The sequence below is a fragment of the Monodelphis domestica genome, chromosome 1 (assembly GCF_027887165.1).
Source record: "Monodelphis domestica isolate mMonDom1 chromosome 1, mMonDom1.pri, whole genome shotgun sequence".
NCBI lineage: Eukaryota > Metazoa > Chordata > Mammalia > Didelphimorphia > Didelphidae > Monodelphis > Monodelphis domestica.
The window spans coordinates 209041250-209056204 of record NC_077227.1 but is presented as its reverse complement, the minus strand read 5'-3'; the positions used below and the strand labels follow the sequence as shown (position 1 = coordinate 209056204).

At 38.1% G+C, this 14955-nt stretch overlaps 1 protein-coding gene across 9 annotated transcripts in view; it reads right to left on the bottom strand.

Moving 5' to 3' along the window:
• The window catches only part of LOC100013176 (sodium/nucleoside cotransporter 1-like), a 48794-nt gene that overhangs the window by 20888 nt on the left and 12951 nt on the right, over positions 1 to 14955 (bottom strand). For 7 of the 9 annotated variants that reach the window (XM_007472489.3, XM_007472486.3, XM_007472484.3 and 4 more), the window contains 4 exons: positions 7709 to 7850; positions 6445 to 6558; positions 5342 to 5419; positions 603 to 683 (listed from right to left, as the gene is read on the bottom strand). In XM_007472489.3, the coding sequence (XP_007472551.2) occupies positions 603 to 683; positions 5342 to 5419; positions 6445 to 6558; positions 7709 to 7850 (415 nt within the window). The remainder of the gene's footprint in view (positions 1 to 602; positions 684 to 5341; positions 5420 to 6444; positions 6559 to 7708; positions 7851 to 14955) is intronic. The other 2 variants (XM_007472491.3, XM_007472492.3) reach the window with 2 other exon arrangements.

Genomic DNA, 14955 nt, shown 5'->3' with positions numbered 1-14955 from the left:
TTACACAAGGCAGAAGAGTAGTAAAGCTAGGCAATGGGGGTCAAGTGACTTGTCCAGGGTCACACAGCTGGGAAATGTCTGAGGCCAGATTTGAAGCCAGGATCTCCCATCTCTAGGCCTGGCTCTCAATCCACTGAGCTACCCAGCTGCCCCCAAGATCTATTCTATTTTTAAAGAAGTGTGTTCAATAAAGCCTCTGAGAATTGAGTAAAACTTCAAGCTTATCTAACAACTACTTTTTCATTTTTTGAACTTAATGGTGGCTTTTCAAGTCCCAGCAATATATCAATGATAATTTAGATAATTTAGAATCTAAGCTCTAGTCGCTGTCAGTTGAAAATTGATGTGTTTTCTCCAAAGAAACTTTTCAGTAGCATCACTAGGAAGTTTAACTGTGCACAGAAATGGGGTAAGCATTTCCACTTACATCTGCCCTGTAAAGTCACATCATGGTGGCATTAGTGGTAGTATTAACTAGAGAGGGATCTAGAAAAGCACCCCCCCACAAAATCCAGGATAAAGCACAGTCTGGAGTTGTCTTATGTACCACTTTAAATGAGCTCCAACATGGGGTGGCTGGGGTGAGAGACAGAGAAATTTACCTTCTGGATTAACCACTGCATGAGGCCCATGTGATAAAGAACAGACATTACACAGCTGAAGAAAACAATAATTGGCAAAACCTGTGGACAGAACAAGGCATCATGGGTCTGGAGTTTGGTCAGAGACAAATAGATCTTGCACAATGACAGAGAGCTCTCAAGAGCTACCTGCACTTTTGTTTTTTCAAACCCTTACTTTTTCCCTTTCTTTTCAAACCCTTACCTTCTGCCTTAAAATTGGTATCGGTTTGAAGCGTGGTGAGGGCTAGGCAACTGGAGTTAAGTGACTTGTCCAGGGTCACATAATGAAGTTGTGCCTGAGGCCAAATTTGAACCCAGGTCCTCCTGACTCCAGGCCTGGTGCTCACACTGTGCTACTTGGCAGCCCCCTATATACAATTTAAAGACTAACTTCAGGTTTTTGCTAAATCGATCAATTCAAGTGGCTGTAAGCTCTAGTGCTCCAGCTATCAATTGAAAATTGATATGGTTTCCCCAAAGACATTTCTCTGTAGCATCACTCAGAAGTTTAATGGTACACAGAAATATGGTAAGAATTTCCACTTACATCTGCCCTGTAAAACCACAGGGCCATAATTTTAGGACTATGGGAGGAATTTTAGAAATTACTTTGTTTAGACTGTTGTGTACTTCAATGGAAGAACTACTAGATTTGGAGTCAGAGGCCTTGGATTTGAATCCTGGCTCCTCTCCTTAGTGCCTATGAGATCTAGGTAAGCCATTCAATTTTTCTAGACTTCAGGTCCCTTATGTGTAAACTAAAGGGACCAGATGACTCTAAGGTTCTAGCTCTAAAATCCACGGTCTTGGGAAACCTAACTGGTAGGTCATGTGTTAAGATTATAGATCTACTAAGAGATAAAAGTGGGAAACTAGGTGGTACAAGGAATTGAGTATGGGGCCCAGAGTCAAGAAGAGTCTTCTTGAGTGCAAATCTAATCTCAGACACTTAATAGCTGCATGATCCTGGGCAAGTCACTTAACTCTGTTTGCCTCAATTTCCTCATCTATAAAATGAGCAGGAGAAAAAAATGGCAAACCATTCCAGTATCTTTGCCAAGTTTCCTTTGTATTACTCTATTTTATGCATTTAAAAACATTCTATAAAGGGATCTATAAGCCTCACCAGACTATCAAAGGGGTCCATGACACAACAAAGGCTAAGAATTCCTGTTCCTGAGAAAGAAGATGATTTCTTCAAGAAGTACAGCCCTTGGAGAAAGAGGATTGACTATGTAGAGAGCAGAGTCAATGAGTTATTTGGAGAGGGAAGATCCAATAGGAAGGGGATTACTTGTTTAGAAACCCCCAGAGTTTGTTTATATTCCAAGAGGAGTCTGACTCACAGGTTGGTGAGAAGTTTTGGGTGAAATCCTGTGAGAGAAACTCACTAGAATGCCAAGATTACTCAGATGGCAACCCCAAATTTAATTCCCTTTCAGAGAGAGCTGATAGGTTATTTTTTGTGTGTGTTTATCTAGTTTGGGGCTTCTATTAGTCTTTGAATCTTATGTACTTTCTGTGGAGCAAAATATTTAGTATCTTGTGCAGGAGCTGTGGCCCCTATTATCTGAATTTTTGGAAACCCAGTCATGATCAAAAGGATTTGTGATGGAGTCCCCTCCATTGATGCAGATGACATACATCCATGCCTGCATAACCTGTATGACTCTTAATCATGTCCTACCACAAGTTTGTCACAGGCTACCTAACTTGGAGTCCTTCCTTGCAGCATTCTGACATCAAGAGGTACCATGGCACACTCACGCTATGCACCTATAATTCCTAACCATACAACTATCCTATCTTTTTTTTCCTTCTCATATGATTCCTCCTCAGAGATCTCATTTCCTACCTGGCTACACTCATTTTGGACTTTTTTTTTATTTATGATACTTTCCCCACTTGTAAACCTTAAAATTTCTTAGACTTATAAATGTTGGAAATTTCACCATTGGGAAATTTCATACTTGAAAAATTTCTTACTGATAGTCTATTGGAATGTGAACCCCATTGGCATGGGAGGTTCCTCCTCCTCCCTTCTTAAGATTACTTTAGGACAGAAACCTTTTGCTGAACAATGGAAAGGGCTTTGACCTATGCTTAAGCATAGAACAGGAAGTTCTTTGAGTCATGATTGATTTTAGAATTGATACAATAGAGATACTTGGAATGACAGAACCAGGTCTTGGAAATTACAATCTCCACCCTACTCAGTCCTAACAGGATTTAGGAAGGGCTGCAGCATAGATCAAAATTTAATTATTCCAATCTCTACCCTACTCAGGGTAACAGGATTTAGGAAGGGCTGTAGCAAAGGATCAAGATTTAATTATTTGAGAATATGACCTTCAACAGACATGTGCAAAGCCAGAGACCTCTGGGCGGTCCTGGGTTAAGCTAGAGCCACCATTGGCACAGGGAAGACATGGACAGTGATTGGTAGATGGGAGAACTGAGGGGAGGGAACTTGGATGGTTTCCTTAAAGATAGGGGGGTCTGAGGACTGAGGTGGGGTTGGTTGGAGAGTTTTGGCTCTGAGTGGTTGGAGAGGTGCTCTGAGAAGCTTGCTCTGAAGGAAGCTGGAGGTGGAGGCCCCTGAGACTGTTTCTCCATTTTGGTCACGTGAGTAATAGGGACTGATCTCCTTTCTTGCCCCAGCTATCTAAGGGCTTGGGCCTTTTGGCCCAGCCTAAACAGAAGGGGTATTTAAGCCCTATTCCCTTCTCTCCCCTTTCTCTCTCCCTCTCTCTCTCTATCTCTAATACCTTTCTTCATCCTGTTTGTAATTAAACTCCATAAAAGGTTGACTGCTGACTTGAGTTTTCATTTAGGAATTACATAGATGAATTCCTTGGCAACCTTAAATTAATATATATCAGTCTTTTAAAGTGATTTCCTTGTCACACACTTCTGGCACCTTCCTTCTCCCCCTATCTTTTTTCAGCTTTCTGCTTTCAAGGCAGAGACTGTCTTTCTTTTTAGTATTGGTATTCACAGCACCTGGCACTTAATAAATGTTTATTTATTGTTGACAATTTAATACTTTGGTGACATCTTTTACTCCTATTCATCTTCAAAGCTCCCCATTCATTACATGTTATAGTCTGCTCACATTCGACACCTGCCTTTTCATTGTCTTCTATATGATATTAATTTTTAATTCCTTGGACTCCACTGTATCCCTTGTTTAACTGCCCTACCGCAACACCAGTAGAATGGTAGCATTAAAAAGATGAACCTTTCCTTTCTCAGGAAGCTTGCAGTATCCCAAAGACAACCCAACCTTTTCTCCTGAGTATATTAGGGGATTTATAAATCCCTAAATACACCCTGAACATATGAGATTTTTCTGAGGAACAACTTTAGGTGGTAACAACAACCTAAAGAAGAGAAAATGACTTTATAGCAACCTCCCTGGATTTGTCCTTTTCTCCTTGACACTCTCCTCTTTCTAGGTTTTCATGACATTCCTCTCTCCTGGCTCTTCTCGGCTGACCTGACCACTCCTTTCTTTCTCCTCTGCTAGATCTTCATCCAGGTCATGGTCACTGACTATAGGTGTCTCCCAAGGTTCAGTGCTGGGTCACCTCTTCTCCCTCTGGGTTATTTCACGTGATGATTTCATCAGCAACCAGGGATTCATCTTTATCAACCTAAAGTCCCTCTCCAGACTGCCAGGCTTGCACCTCCAGCTGCCTATTAGACATCTCATTCTAGATGTCCCATAGACATCTTGACCTCAGGATGTCCAAAGGGAACTCGTTACTTCCCCATAGCTCTCCCCCTTTCCCAACTTGCCTATTTCTACCACAAGGATCACCGTCATGCTAATCCTCCAGTCTTAAGACCCTCAATCTTACCCTTCATGTTCAGTCCATTGTCAACCCTTGACACGTCAGTCCCCAAAACGTCTCTTGTGTCTGATTCCTTCTCTTTGCTCATAGAGCCACCACTTTATTTCAGCTGTCACCATCTCTCAGCTAAACGACCACCACGGCCTCACTCTTAATTGCTTCTAGAATAGAATATAAATTCCTGTGCTAGGCTTTCAAAGCCCTCTACAACTTGGCCCCACCCTGCCTTAGACAGTCCTCTTCCTGTACGTCACAGTCCAGTCGAATGAGCCTCTTCTCTTTCCTTCCAACAGGGCACCACTGCGCACGCCTCCATGCCTTTACAGTGACTCTCAGGCCAGCTTTCTTAACTCCACTTCACACAATCACTTTTTTCCTTCAAGAGGCAGCTCAAGCACCGCCTTCTAGGTGAAGGCTTTCCAAATCTCTACCTGCCCCTAACTGCGAATGCCTTCCTTTACCCTCTCCCTTGTTTTTCCCTGCCTTGCATTTTTCTGCATACACTAATGTGTGTGCATGTCTCCCGGGATAGAATGTACGCTCCTTCACAGTAAGGTGATCTCAGTGCCTAGCACCGAGTCTGGCAAATTGTTGTTTCTTGTTCCTTGGCTTCAAACATAATTCAGAAACCTACAAATGCTATTCTATCCTTCTGGGAGGTTGAGACCTAAAACATGAAAACATGAACTACTTAGTGAGTCTGTTCTTTTCCCTTAGGATCTGCATCGTAGAAACAACGCCAAAGCAAATTTGGTGGACTAATTAGAATTGTGACCATTGTAATAACTTTTGAAAACTATTTGCAAAGTTGACAAAAAGATTTAAATACTTAGAGCTTTCTACTCTAACAAATGACCTGACCTGAAAAGCAAAGACCTCTTGAATCAGCCTGTCTCCAAAGACAAATCTGGAACCAACTGTGGTATAATCCAGGAAAACCTGGAAATAAGGACACATATGTTAAAACACAATCTTTTCAGTTCTCCAGACAATACCCCTATAATCTAGAGTTGTTTTATCTCATAATATAATAGGAACTAGTTTAGTGGGGCCTCTCATTCTACAAATATCGGAAAAATATTGAACTCTAGTCTGGAAGTTTACAGGTAAAGTTAGACACAGTCCTGCCTATTGAGATTATTCCCCAAACCATGCAATTGGACTGCATAAAGGAAGCTTTTTAAGAAAAGCAATATTAACCACCCAATGTGTTACCATCCAAATGTGAGGTGCCAATCTCTGGGGAAACATCTTTTCCCTTCTACTCTCCAATGAAAATATATTTTAGAAATTTCCTTTTCCTTTGCCTGTAATATAGCAAGAACTTTGGGTATCTAACAGAAGAGTGTACCTGGGACCAAATCATAATTAGTATTTTATAATATTGCTATTTGAATTAAAGGATATAATTAATACCTGAGACCTGCAAATATCATGACTGGCCAGTTCCTAGTTATCTACAGTGACACCATACAATGCTACTATGGCCCACTCTTGAATCTTGCACAGATCTCTGCTTCTAAACCCTCTTTGTCTCTAGGATATGTAATTCTTTTCTTTTGATGGTTGAAAACAGAGGATCAAGTGGGAAACTTCTGATCCCAGGTCAATAGCCCCTTTTCACATTCTGTTTTCTCAGATGATGCCCCTCTATACATGTCCATTAAGATAGTGGATCAGTTTAGCCTATATAGATCATAACAAGGAATTAGTTCTTTGTACTGAAGCAGCAAAAATCTTCTCTTTTTGTGATGGGTCTCATCTTCTATCTCTGGCACTCTCACCTCCATATGTTCTACCTTCAGTTCTACCCAGGCTACCCAGACTCTACCAGTAACAGAATGAATGGACTTTAAAAGGACTCAGCTCCATCTAATCAATTCCCTTGTATCTCGACAGGATAAAATCTGAGCTTCCTCCCAAACCCCAATCTTTAGGGACCCCAAAGTACCAGTTCCTAGTACCTGAATTTGGTTACCAAGCCACTGAAATGCAGCAAATCCAGGATTAGTTCTGATGACAAAGATCCCAAGAGAAAACTGCAGTCCAAGGCCCCACAGCACTGTCCTAAAGGATACCTGGGATGTCACATATATGCCATTTTAGTACAACCTGTTATACTTTTTTACTCATCAAGTCTAAGGATTCCTCCATAATTCTTGTGCATAATATTAAAAAAAAAAACAAACTTTTACTTTCTGTTTTAGAATCAATACTAAATATTGGTTCCAAGACAGAAAAGTGGTATGGGCTAGGCAATAGGGATTAAGTGACATGGCCAGAGTCACACAGCTAGCTAGGAAATGTCTGAGGCCAGATTTGAACCTAAGATCCTCTGTCTCTAAGTCCGGCTCTCTATTCACCGAGCAACCTAGCTGCTCCATAATACTTTTTAAATCAGTGAAAATTAGTTTTTTCCAGTAGTAACATATTGCTATTATATTCAACCTGTATTAGAACTTGGATTCTACTACAACAAGCAAATTTTGTCATAGTGGCACTGAATGGTCATTGACCAGACCATTTGTGGGTGTTAAGTATTTTCCCACAGTTACCTTCCTCGAACTTTTCCTAAACAAATCAAAACCTATTTGTTATTGACTATTTCAGCAATTTAGTTTAGAATCAATCCTAACACAAGGTTCTAAGAAATCACTTTCTATAGCTGTTAGGAAACAGAGAAGAAAAATCTTTAAGTCAGTGAGACTGGTAAAGATGTTACCAAAATAAAATGACTCCAATGGTTTGGTTTCACAGTATTCTAAAAGCTTTCTAAAAGCTCTTTGTACTCATGAGCACTGGGGATTTGTTTTCTCTTTCTCTCCACCTGCAAGAGTTTGTATCACTGTGTTAATTCAGGGATCAAAATTTGGTTGAAAGTAGCCCAAACCAGTTAATGTTATAGCCATACTTTGCAGCCTTTGCCCTGCAAGATGACCTGCTAAGTGGGAAAGACACCTACCTTCTACTTGAAAGGATTCCTGCCCTGCTTGGGAAATGCCCTAATCCAACTAGCCCTCTAGAATACTTTCACACTCAGCTTGATCCAGAATGACAGGAGCTTTGCTAATCTCTGAGAGCCTCTCAATCACCTTCTACCAACCCTGCAGATTGTATATTCACCCTGCTGTACTCTGTGTTAGTAGGTAGCTGCTGGGCTAGGGTGGTTAGTTACATCTTTCCCAGCCCCCTGATGTCAGTCAAGGCTGCAGCTGAGCTGTAACTTACTGCATGGTGATGTTTGGAGCAAATAAAAAGGATGGTGATGAACAGACAGAAACCAGTGAAGGAAATCAGTTGCTTTGGATTTCGTGAAGTGTCCAGAATTAGCCACAAAACCAAGCTGATCAGAATGGCTGCCCCCATACCCCTGCAGAAGGAACATATTCACATATAATTGGACCTGTAGGAGGCCAACTAGATTAGTGACAGAAAGAATAGGCTTTAAAAAAATTCAATAACCATCCAATCAATCCCCCTGTCTCTAGACAAGACTGAAAACTATACCCAAAAGATAACTAAGTGTCTGGGCTCACAGAATTGCCATGGTGTTAGAAATAACTAATCCCTCTCTGTGTATTTAACTGAAATGAATTCTTTGCTCTCTCAAAAATTAGGCTGTAAGAATTTTTTGAAGTTTAAAAATATATTCAAGGCTAATAAAAACAATTATTATTACCTAACAGAATGTTCCCAGAAAACTGTTTAAACTTTAAAAAGCAAATTTTAAAAACTGCCCAGTAGCACAGAAAATTATATACAATTTGTATGACATTTTATCATTCTAACTTTGGGTTTAGGAAAACACCTGGATAGAATTACGTAGAACATATTGCTTTTCATCAGTTGAACCTTAAAATAATCTTGATGTCCATAATAAGAACATTTAACCCATTTTTATTTTTTAAACTTGTCAGATATAAAACCTCTAATATCTCCCCTAACCTTAAATATGTAGGAGACAGTTAACTTGTTACTGTATATTTTAATATTCTGATGGTTTCATAGAATTTTAAGAGAGTTTCTACAATTCTACAATCTCTTTTTGGCAAAGGATGCAAGTGTTTCACAACAAGAATTACCAATCACCAAGAAAACATTCTTTAAATGTCAAACCTGTATCTCTTCTACTATAGTTTAATTTCAAACCCACTTTTTAAAGGTCCTAAAAATAAGGAAATCTATCTGTGAGCTGCCAATAAATACTGAAAGGTATCTCTGTCCTTCAATTCTCCATCTTCACCAAAAAGCCTGGAACATATATAAAATGTTTATATAGTTGATCTTCAATAAAGCTAGTATTCCTTCTTTCTCTTCATATAATAGAAAAATTCTTGTAGGGGTTCATTCATCTAAAAGCAGAAACATCAATCAAATGAAAGGTATTTGAAATATTGTCAACCTAGTTTTGACATTGAAACTTTTAGATAAATTAGAAAAGATCTGGTTTTTAAGTAAGTTGTAATTATTAAATGGACGACTATATGAATTAGATTGTTGGTGGTGTGTGTTGTCAACATAGCCATTTATAGTACCATAAGATAAAAGAGATAAGAGACCTTACAGATCATCTAGTTCAGTCCTCTAATTTTACAAATGTAACATAAAACTTCTGAGTATTTAGGTAGTCAGGGGCTTTCCATTCAGCAAGGCTGTGGAAATATGCCCAGTATACCGCAGAATGCAAGACCTCTAGGTAGCCATTAGCTTAGAAGCAGTAAGACACGTAGCTTTTCCCCATCCAGCATGAGAACCTAATCCAATTTCCTCCCCCAAATACCAAATGTTCTGCCAGGAAATTACTGGTGCAAGAATTCCATGGGAAACCCAGCTAAAGAGTAACACATTGACATATTGAACCCAGCTAGGGAGTAACACATTGACATCTGATTATGGATAGTTTTAATTTAGAACTGCCCATTTATATCCTCTGACCATTTTTCAGTTGAGGAATGCTTTGTATTCTTACAAATTTGACTCCATTCTCTATATAAAATTTTAGAGATGAGGGCAGCTGGGTGGCTCAGTGGATTGACAGACAGGCCCAGAGATGAGAGGTCCTGGGTTCAAGTCTGGTTCAAATATACAGTATTGATTCTAAGACGAAAGGTAAGGGTTTTAAACCAAAAAAAATTTCAGAGATGAGTCTTGTCAAGAGATATTTGCTAAAAGATTTTCCTCCCAAATTTATTGTTTCCCTTTTAATCTTGGTTCATTGGTTTTGTTTGTACAAAACCTTTTAAATTTAATGTAGTTAAAATTATCTATTCCATTTTTTCTAACAATGTCTATGTCTTACTTGGTCATAAATTCTTCCCTTAATCATAAGTCTGACAAGTAAACTTTTCCATGTTCCCCTCATTTGTTTATGGTGTCACCCTTTTGATTTTACCCTAGTGTATGGTGTGAGGTGTTGGTCCAAGCCTACTCTCCACCATGCTGCTTTTCAGTTTTCCTGGCAGTTTTTGTCAAATAGTGAGTGAGTCCTTTCCCCAAAAGCTTGATTCTTTGGGTTTGTTGAACACTAAGCTGCTATACGCATTAACTGTCATGAGTGATTGCCTAATCCATTCCATTGATCCACAACTCTATTTCTCAACCAGTTCTAGATTGTTTTGATAATTACTACTTTATAGTATAGCTTGACATATGGTATATCCAGGCCTCTTTCTTCTATATTTTTTTCATTAATTCCCATGATATTCTTGGCTTTTTGTTCTTCCAAATTAACTTTGTTATTTTTCTAGTTCTAGGAAACAATTTTGGGGTACTTTGGTTGATATGGCACTGAAGAGGTAAATTAATTTAGGTTTTCATTTTCATTACATTGGCTCAGCCTGTCAATGAATAATAGTTTTCCCAGTTGTTTAAGACTAAAATTTTTTTTGTGTGTAAAGAGCATTTTGTAATTGTGTTCATATACTTGTTGGATTTATTTTAGTAGGTATACCCCAGGTATTTGATATTGCCTAGGCCCTAGAGTGATTCTGAATGGAATTTCCTTTTCTATCTCTTGCTGTTGGATTTTGTTTGTAGCAAATAGAAATGTTAATGATCTGTGTGGATTTAATTTCTTCCTGCAACTTTGCTGTAGTTGTTAATTATTTCTATTGGTTTTTTAGTTGATTCTCTAGATTTCTTGAGGTATAGCATCATATCTACAAAGAGTGATAATTTTCAATGCCTATTCTAATTCCTTCAATCTCTTTTTCTGCTCCTATTGCTATAAAGAGCATTCCTACTTCAATAATAAATAACAGTGGTGATAATGGCCAACCTTGTTTTACCCCTGATATGACTGGGAAGGTTTTTAGGTTTTAGATAGATATCATCACTTCAAGGAAAGTTCTCTTCATTCCAATGTTTTACAATGTTTATATAGGGAATAGGTATATTTTGTCAAATGTTTTGTCTGCATCTGTTGGAATAATTATGTGGTTTTCTGTTGGCTTTTTATTGATATAGTCAATTATGCTGATGGTTTTACTAATATTCCTGCATTTATTTCCTAATAATTCCTGCATTCCTAGTAAAAAACCCACTGTTTTGTGGTGATTGATTGTGGTGAATGATTTTTATAGTATAATGATGTAATCTCCTTGCCAATAGGGAGATTGGTCTGTGGTTTTCTTTCTATTTAAGTACAATACTATATTTGTGTGATAAAAACAGTTTGAAAAGATTCCCTCTTCTCTCATTTTTCTAAATAGTTTATTTTGTCTCAGAGTTAGTTGTTCTTTGTATGTTTGGTAGAATTCACTTGTGAATCCCTCTGGCTCTGGGGCCTTGTTCTTAGGGAGCTCTTTGATGGTTTATTAAATTTCTTTTTCTGTGATAGAGTTGTTTAAGTATTCTATTTCCTCTTGTTAATCTATGTAGTTTATAATTTTGTAAGTATTCATCTATTTCACTTAGGTTGGCAGATTTTCTGGCATATAATTGGGCACAATAACTTGCAATAATTGCACTGACTTCCTCTTCACTGGTTGTGATTTCACCTTTTTCATTTTTGATGTTGGAAATTTGGTTTTCTTCTTTTTCTTAATCAAGTTAACTAATGTTTTGTCTATTTAATTTATTTATTTTTCATAGAAAACCAACTCCTTGATCAATGGTTTTCTGACTTTCAACTTTATTAATCTCTCCCTTAATTTTCAAGATATCTAGTTTAGTATTTAATTGAGGATTTTTAATTTGTTCTTTTTCTAGTTTTTTTAGTTGTATACCCAATTCAATGACCTCTTCTTTCTCTCATTTATTTTATTTTTAAACCCTTACCTTCTGTTTTGGAATCAATACTGTGTATTGGCTCCAAGGCAGAAGAGTAGCAAGGGCTAGGCAATGGGAGTTAAGTGACTTGCCCAGGATCACACAGCTGGGAAGTGTCTGAGGCCAGATTTGAACCTATGACCTCCCATCTCTAGGCCTGGCTCTCAATCCACTAAGCTACCCAGCTGCCCCCTCTTTCTCCAATTTATTGATATAAGCATTAAGAGACAGGAATTTTCCCCTAAGTAATGCTTTGGCTCCATCCCATAGATTTTGATATGTTGGCTTTTCGTTGTCATTTTCTTTAATGAAACTGTTTCTATGACTTGTTCTTTGACCCATTTGTTCTTTAGGGTAAGACTTAGTTTCCAATTAATTTTTAGTCTTTCTACTGCCCTTTGTTGAGTATGATTTTTATTGCATTATAGGCTGGAAAGTATGCATTTAACATTTCTGCTTTTCTACATTTGAATGTGAGGTAAATTTTATGCTCTATTATTGGTCAATTTTTGTGAAGGTGCCATGTACAGCTGAGAAAAGGTGCATTCTTCTCTGTTCCCATTCAGTTTTCTCTGGAGGTCTATCATCTCTAGCTTTTCTAAAGTTCAATTTATCTCCCTAATTTCTTTCCTATTTTTGGTTGGATTTATCTACTTCTGTAAGGAAAAGGTAGAAGTCTCCCACTAGTAACTTTTTACTATCTATTTCCTTCTATACCCCATGTAGCTTTTCCTTTAGGAATCTGGATATTGTTTGGGTGCATATATGTTTAATATTGATATTGTTTCATATCTATGGTGACTTTTATCATGGTGTAATTTCCTTCCTTATCTCTTTTGATTAGATCAATATTTACCTTGCTTTGTCTATCATGATTGCTATCCCTGCTTTTTTTTTTTTACTTTAGCTGAGGAACAGCAGATTCTGCTTCAGCCTCTTACTTTTATTCTGTATGTGTTTCCCTATTTTAAATAAGCTTCCTGTAGATGTCATATGATTGTGTTTCTCTCCATCTTATTTTCCCCATTTACTCTGCTCTCTCTCTCTCTCTCTCTCACTCTCTTTCTCTCTTCCCACCCCCCCACCTTTAGCCTTTCACCATTAATAGATTTTTTGCTTTGGACAACTACCTCCCCTAGTTCACCCTCCTTTTTTGTTCATTTCCCACCTTCCTTTACTCTCCTTACCTTCCTACTTCCCTTTAAGGTGAGGTAGGTTTCTCTAACTGGCTGAGTGTGGGATTATTTCCACTTTGAGCTAGCTAGCTCTGATAAAGGTACGGTTCAAGTATAGTCACCCCCACCCCCCTTCTTCTCCTCTACTGTAATTGTCTCTTATGTACTTCTTAATTAGAGGTAGTTTACCCCCCTTTTGTCTCTCCTTTTCTCTTTTCCCCATGTGTTCCTTTTTCCCATCCTTTTTTTTTAGTGATGGTGGTGATATGAGCCCATCTTATTAGCTTCCTTCTTTCTATGTATATTCCTTTCCATTGTTCTAATAGTGATATCATTCTTAAACATCTTAGGTACTTTAGTTATCTTGCATATTTTGAGTACCATACCTTTCTCAAGTATCATAATTATCTAATTATTTTAGTTCTCACCTTCCCAGGTATAAATGTACACATTCAACCTTATTGAAGCCCTTGAGTTTTCACTTTACCTTTTTATCCTTCTCTTGAGTGTCAAATGTGCTCATCAAATTTTCTTGTTAGTTCTGGTTTGTTTTTTTTTTTTGGTCAGGAAAATATAAAATTCCTCTAGTTCACTGAAAGAGAATTTTCCCCCTGGAGAATTATGCTCATTTTTGTTGGTATATAATTCTAGGTTGTACTAGATCTTTTGCTTTTTGGAATATCATATTCAATGCCTTAGAGTCCTTTAATGTAGAAGCTACTAGTCCTGTGTAATCCTGACTATGGCTCCACAATATTTGACTTTTTTGACTTCTGACTGATAGTAATTTTTCCTTGGCTTCAGAGTTTTGGAATTTGGTTATAATAGTTCTGAGGTATTTTGCTTTAGGGTGTCTTCCAGGAAGGGATTGGTAGATTCTCTCAATTTCTATTTCCCCTTCTTATCTGAGGATATCAGGGAAGTTTCCCCTGATGATTTCTTATAACATGATGGCCAAGCTCTTTTTTTTTTTATTGTGGCTTTCAGGAATTCTGATGATTCTTGATTATTACTACTGTATCATTTTTCCAGTGAGGTATTTAAGATTTTCCTCTATTTTTCATTTTTTAAAATTTTTGCCTCATTGTTTCCTGATGTCTTATGGTTTCCATTAGCTTCTATTTGTTCGATTCTAATTCTTAGGGAGTTATTCTCTTCCTTGAGTTTTTGTGTTTCCTTTTCCAGTTGGCCAGTCCTACTCTTTAAAGAGTTGTTTTTGTCAATTTTCTTTTTCTGGCCTCTGTCAATTCCTTAGGGAGACATTTCTTCAATGTCTTCCTTTCCTTTTTCCTTTTCCCCTTTTTAAGGGAATTAGTTTCTTCAGTGATTTTTTTCCTCAGCTGTTGAGTTTTTCTGCCAGTTCTTTTATATTTGTTTTTTTAACATCTTTTCTTCCAAGGGTTCTTTTGGGGCCTGACATCCTTTCACATTTTCCTTGGAGGCTTCACATATTCTTTTCAGCCTTGTCCTCTTTTGAGTTCATATTCTGATCTTCCCTGTCACTAAAGTAACTTTCTAAGGTCAGTGTTTTTTGTCTTTTTTGTTTATCTATCTTTTGCTCATTTTTCTAGTTTTTTTTCTCCCGTGTTTCCTTATCTATCTACTGAGGTACCTCTCTGTTCCTGGAGTAGAGGGTGCACTACTTCAAGCCCAAAGAGTATTCTACTTGGGGTAGGCCTGGCTGCCTTTTTTTCTCATGGTGCACCTGTCAAAATGGTAGCCCTGATGGCTTGCTCTGGGGAGGTTTGCAGCTATTTTATCCAAATGTATTCAGCACCTTGTGTTAGACTTACCCCAGGTGCTTTTGGGGCTGGGTTGGTCCCCACTCTGCTACTTCCCTGCTCCTGCCAAGTGACTTGGGTTGGGCAGATTGCTCTGGACTCTGCTGCCTAAAGCCCCCTGCTGCCACAAGTGAATATGGGGATTCCTGTGGTTCAGTCAGTCCCCCTCTCTGTTTTCCTTGTGACCCTGAGGTTCAGCTATCAGGTGGTAGTTGATGTACTATAATCCATTTAAAAAGCCAAAGGTCTT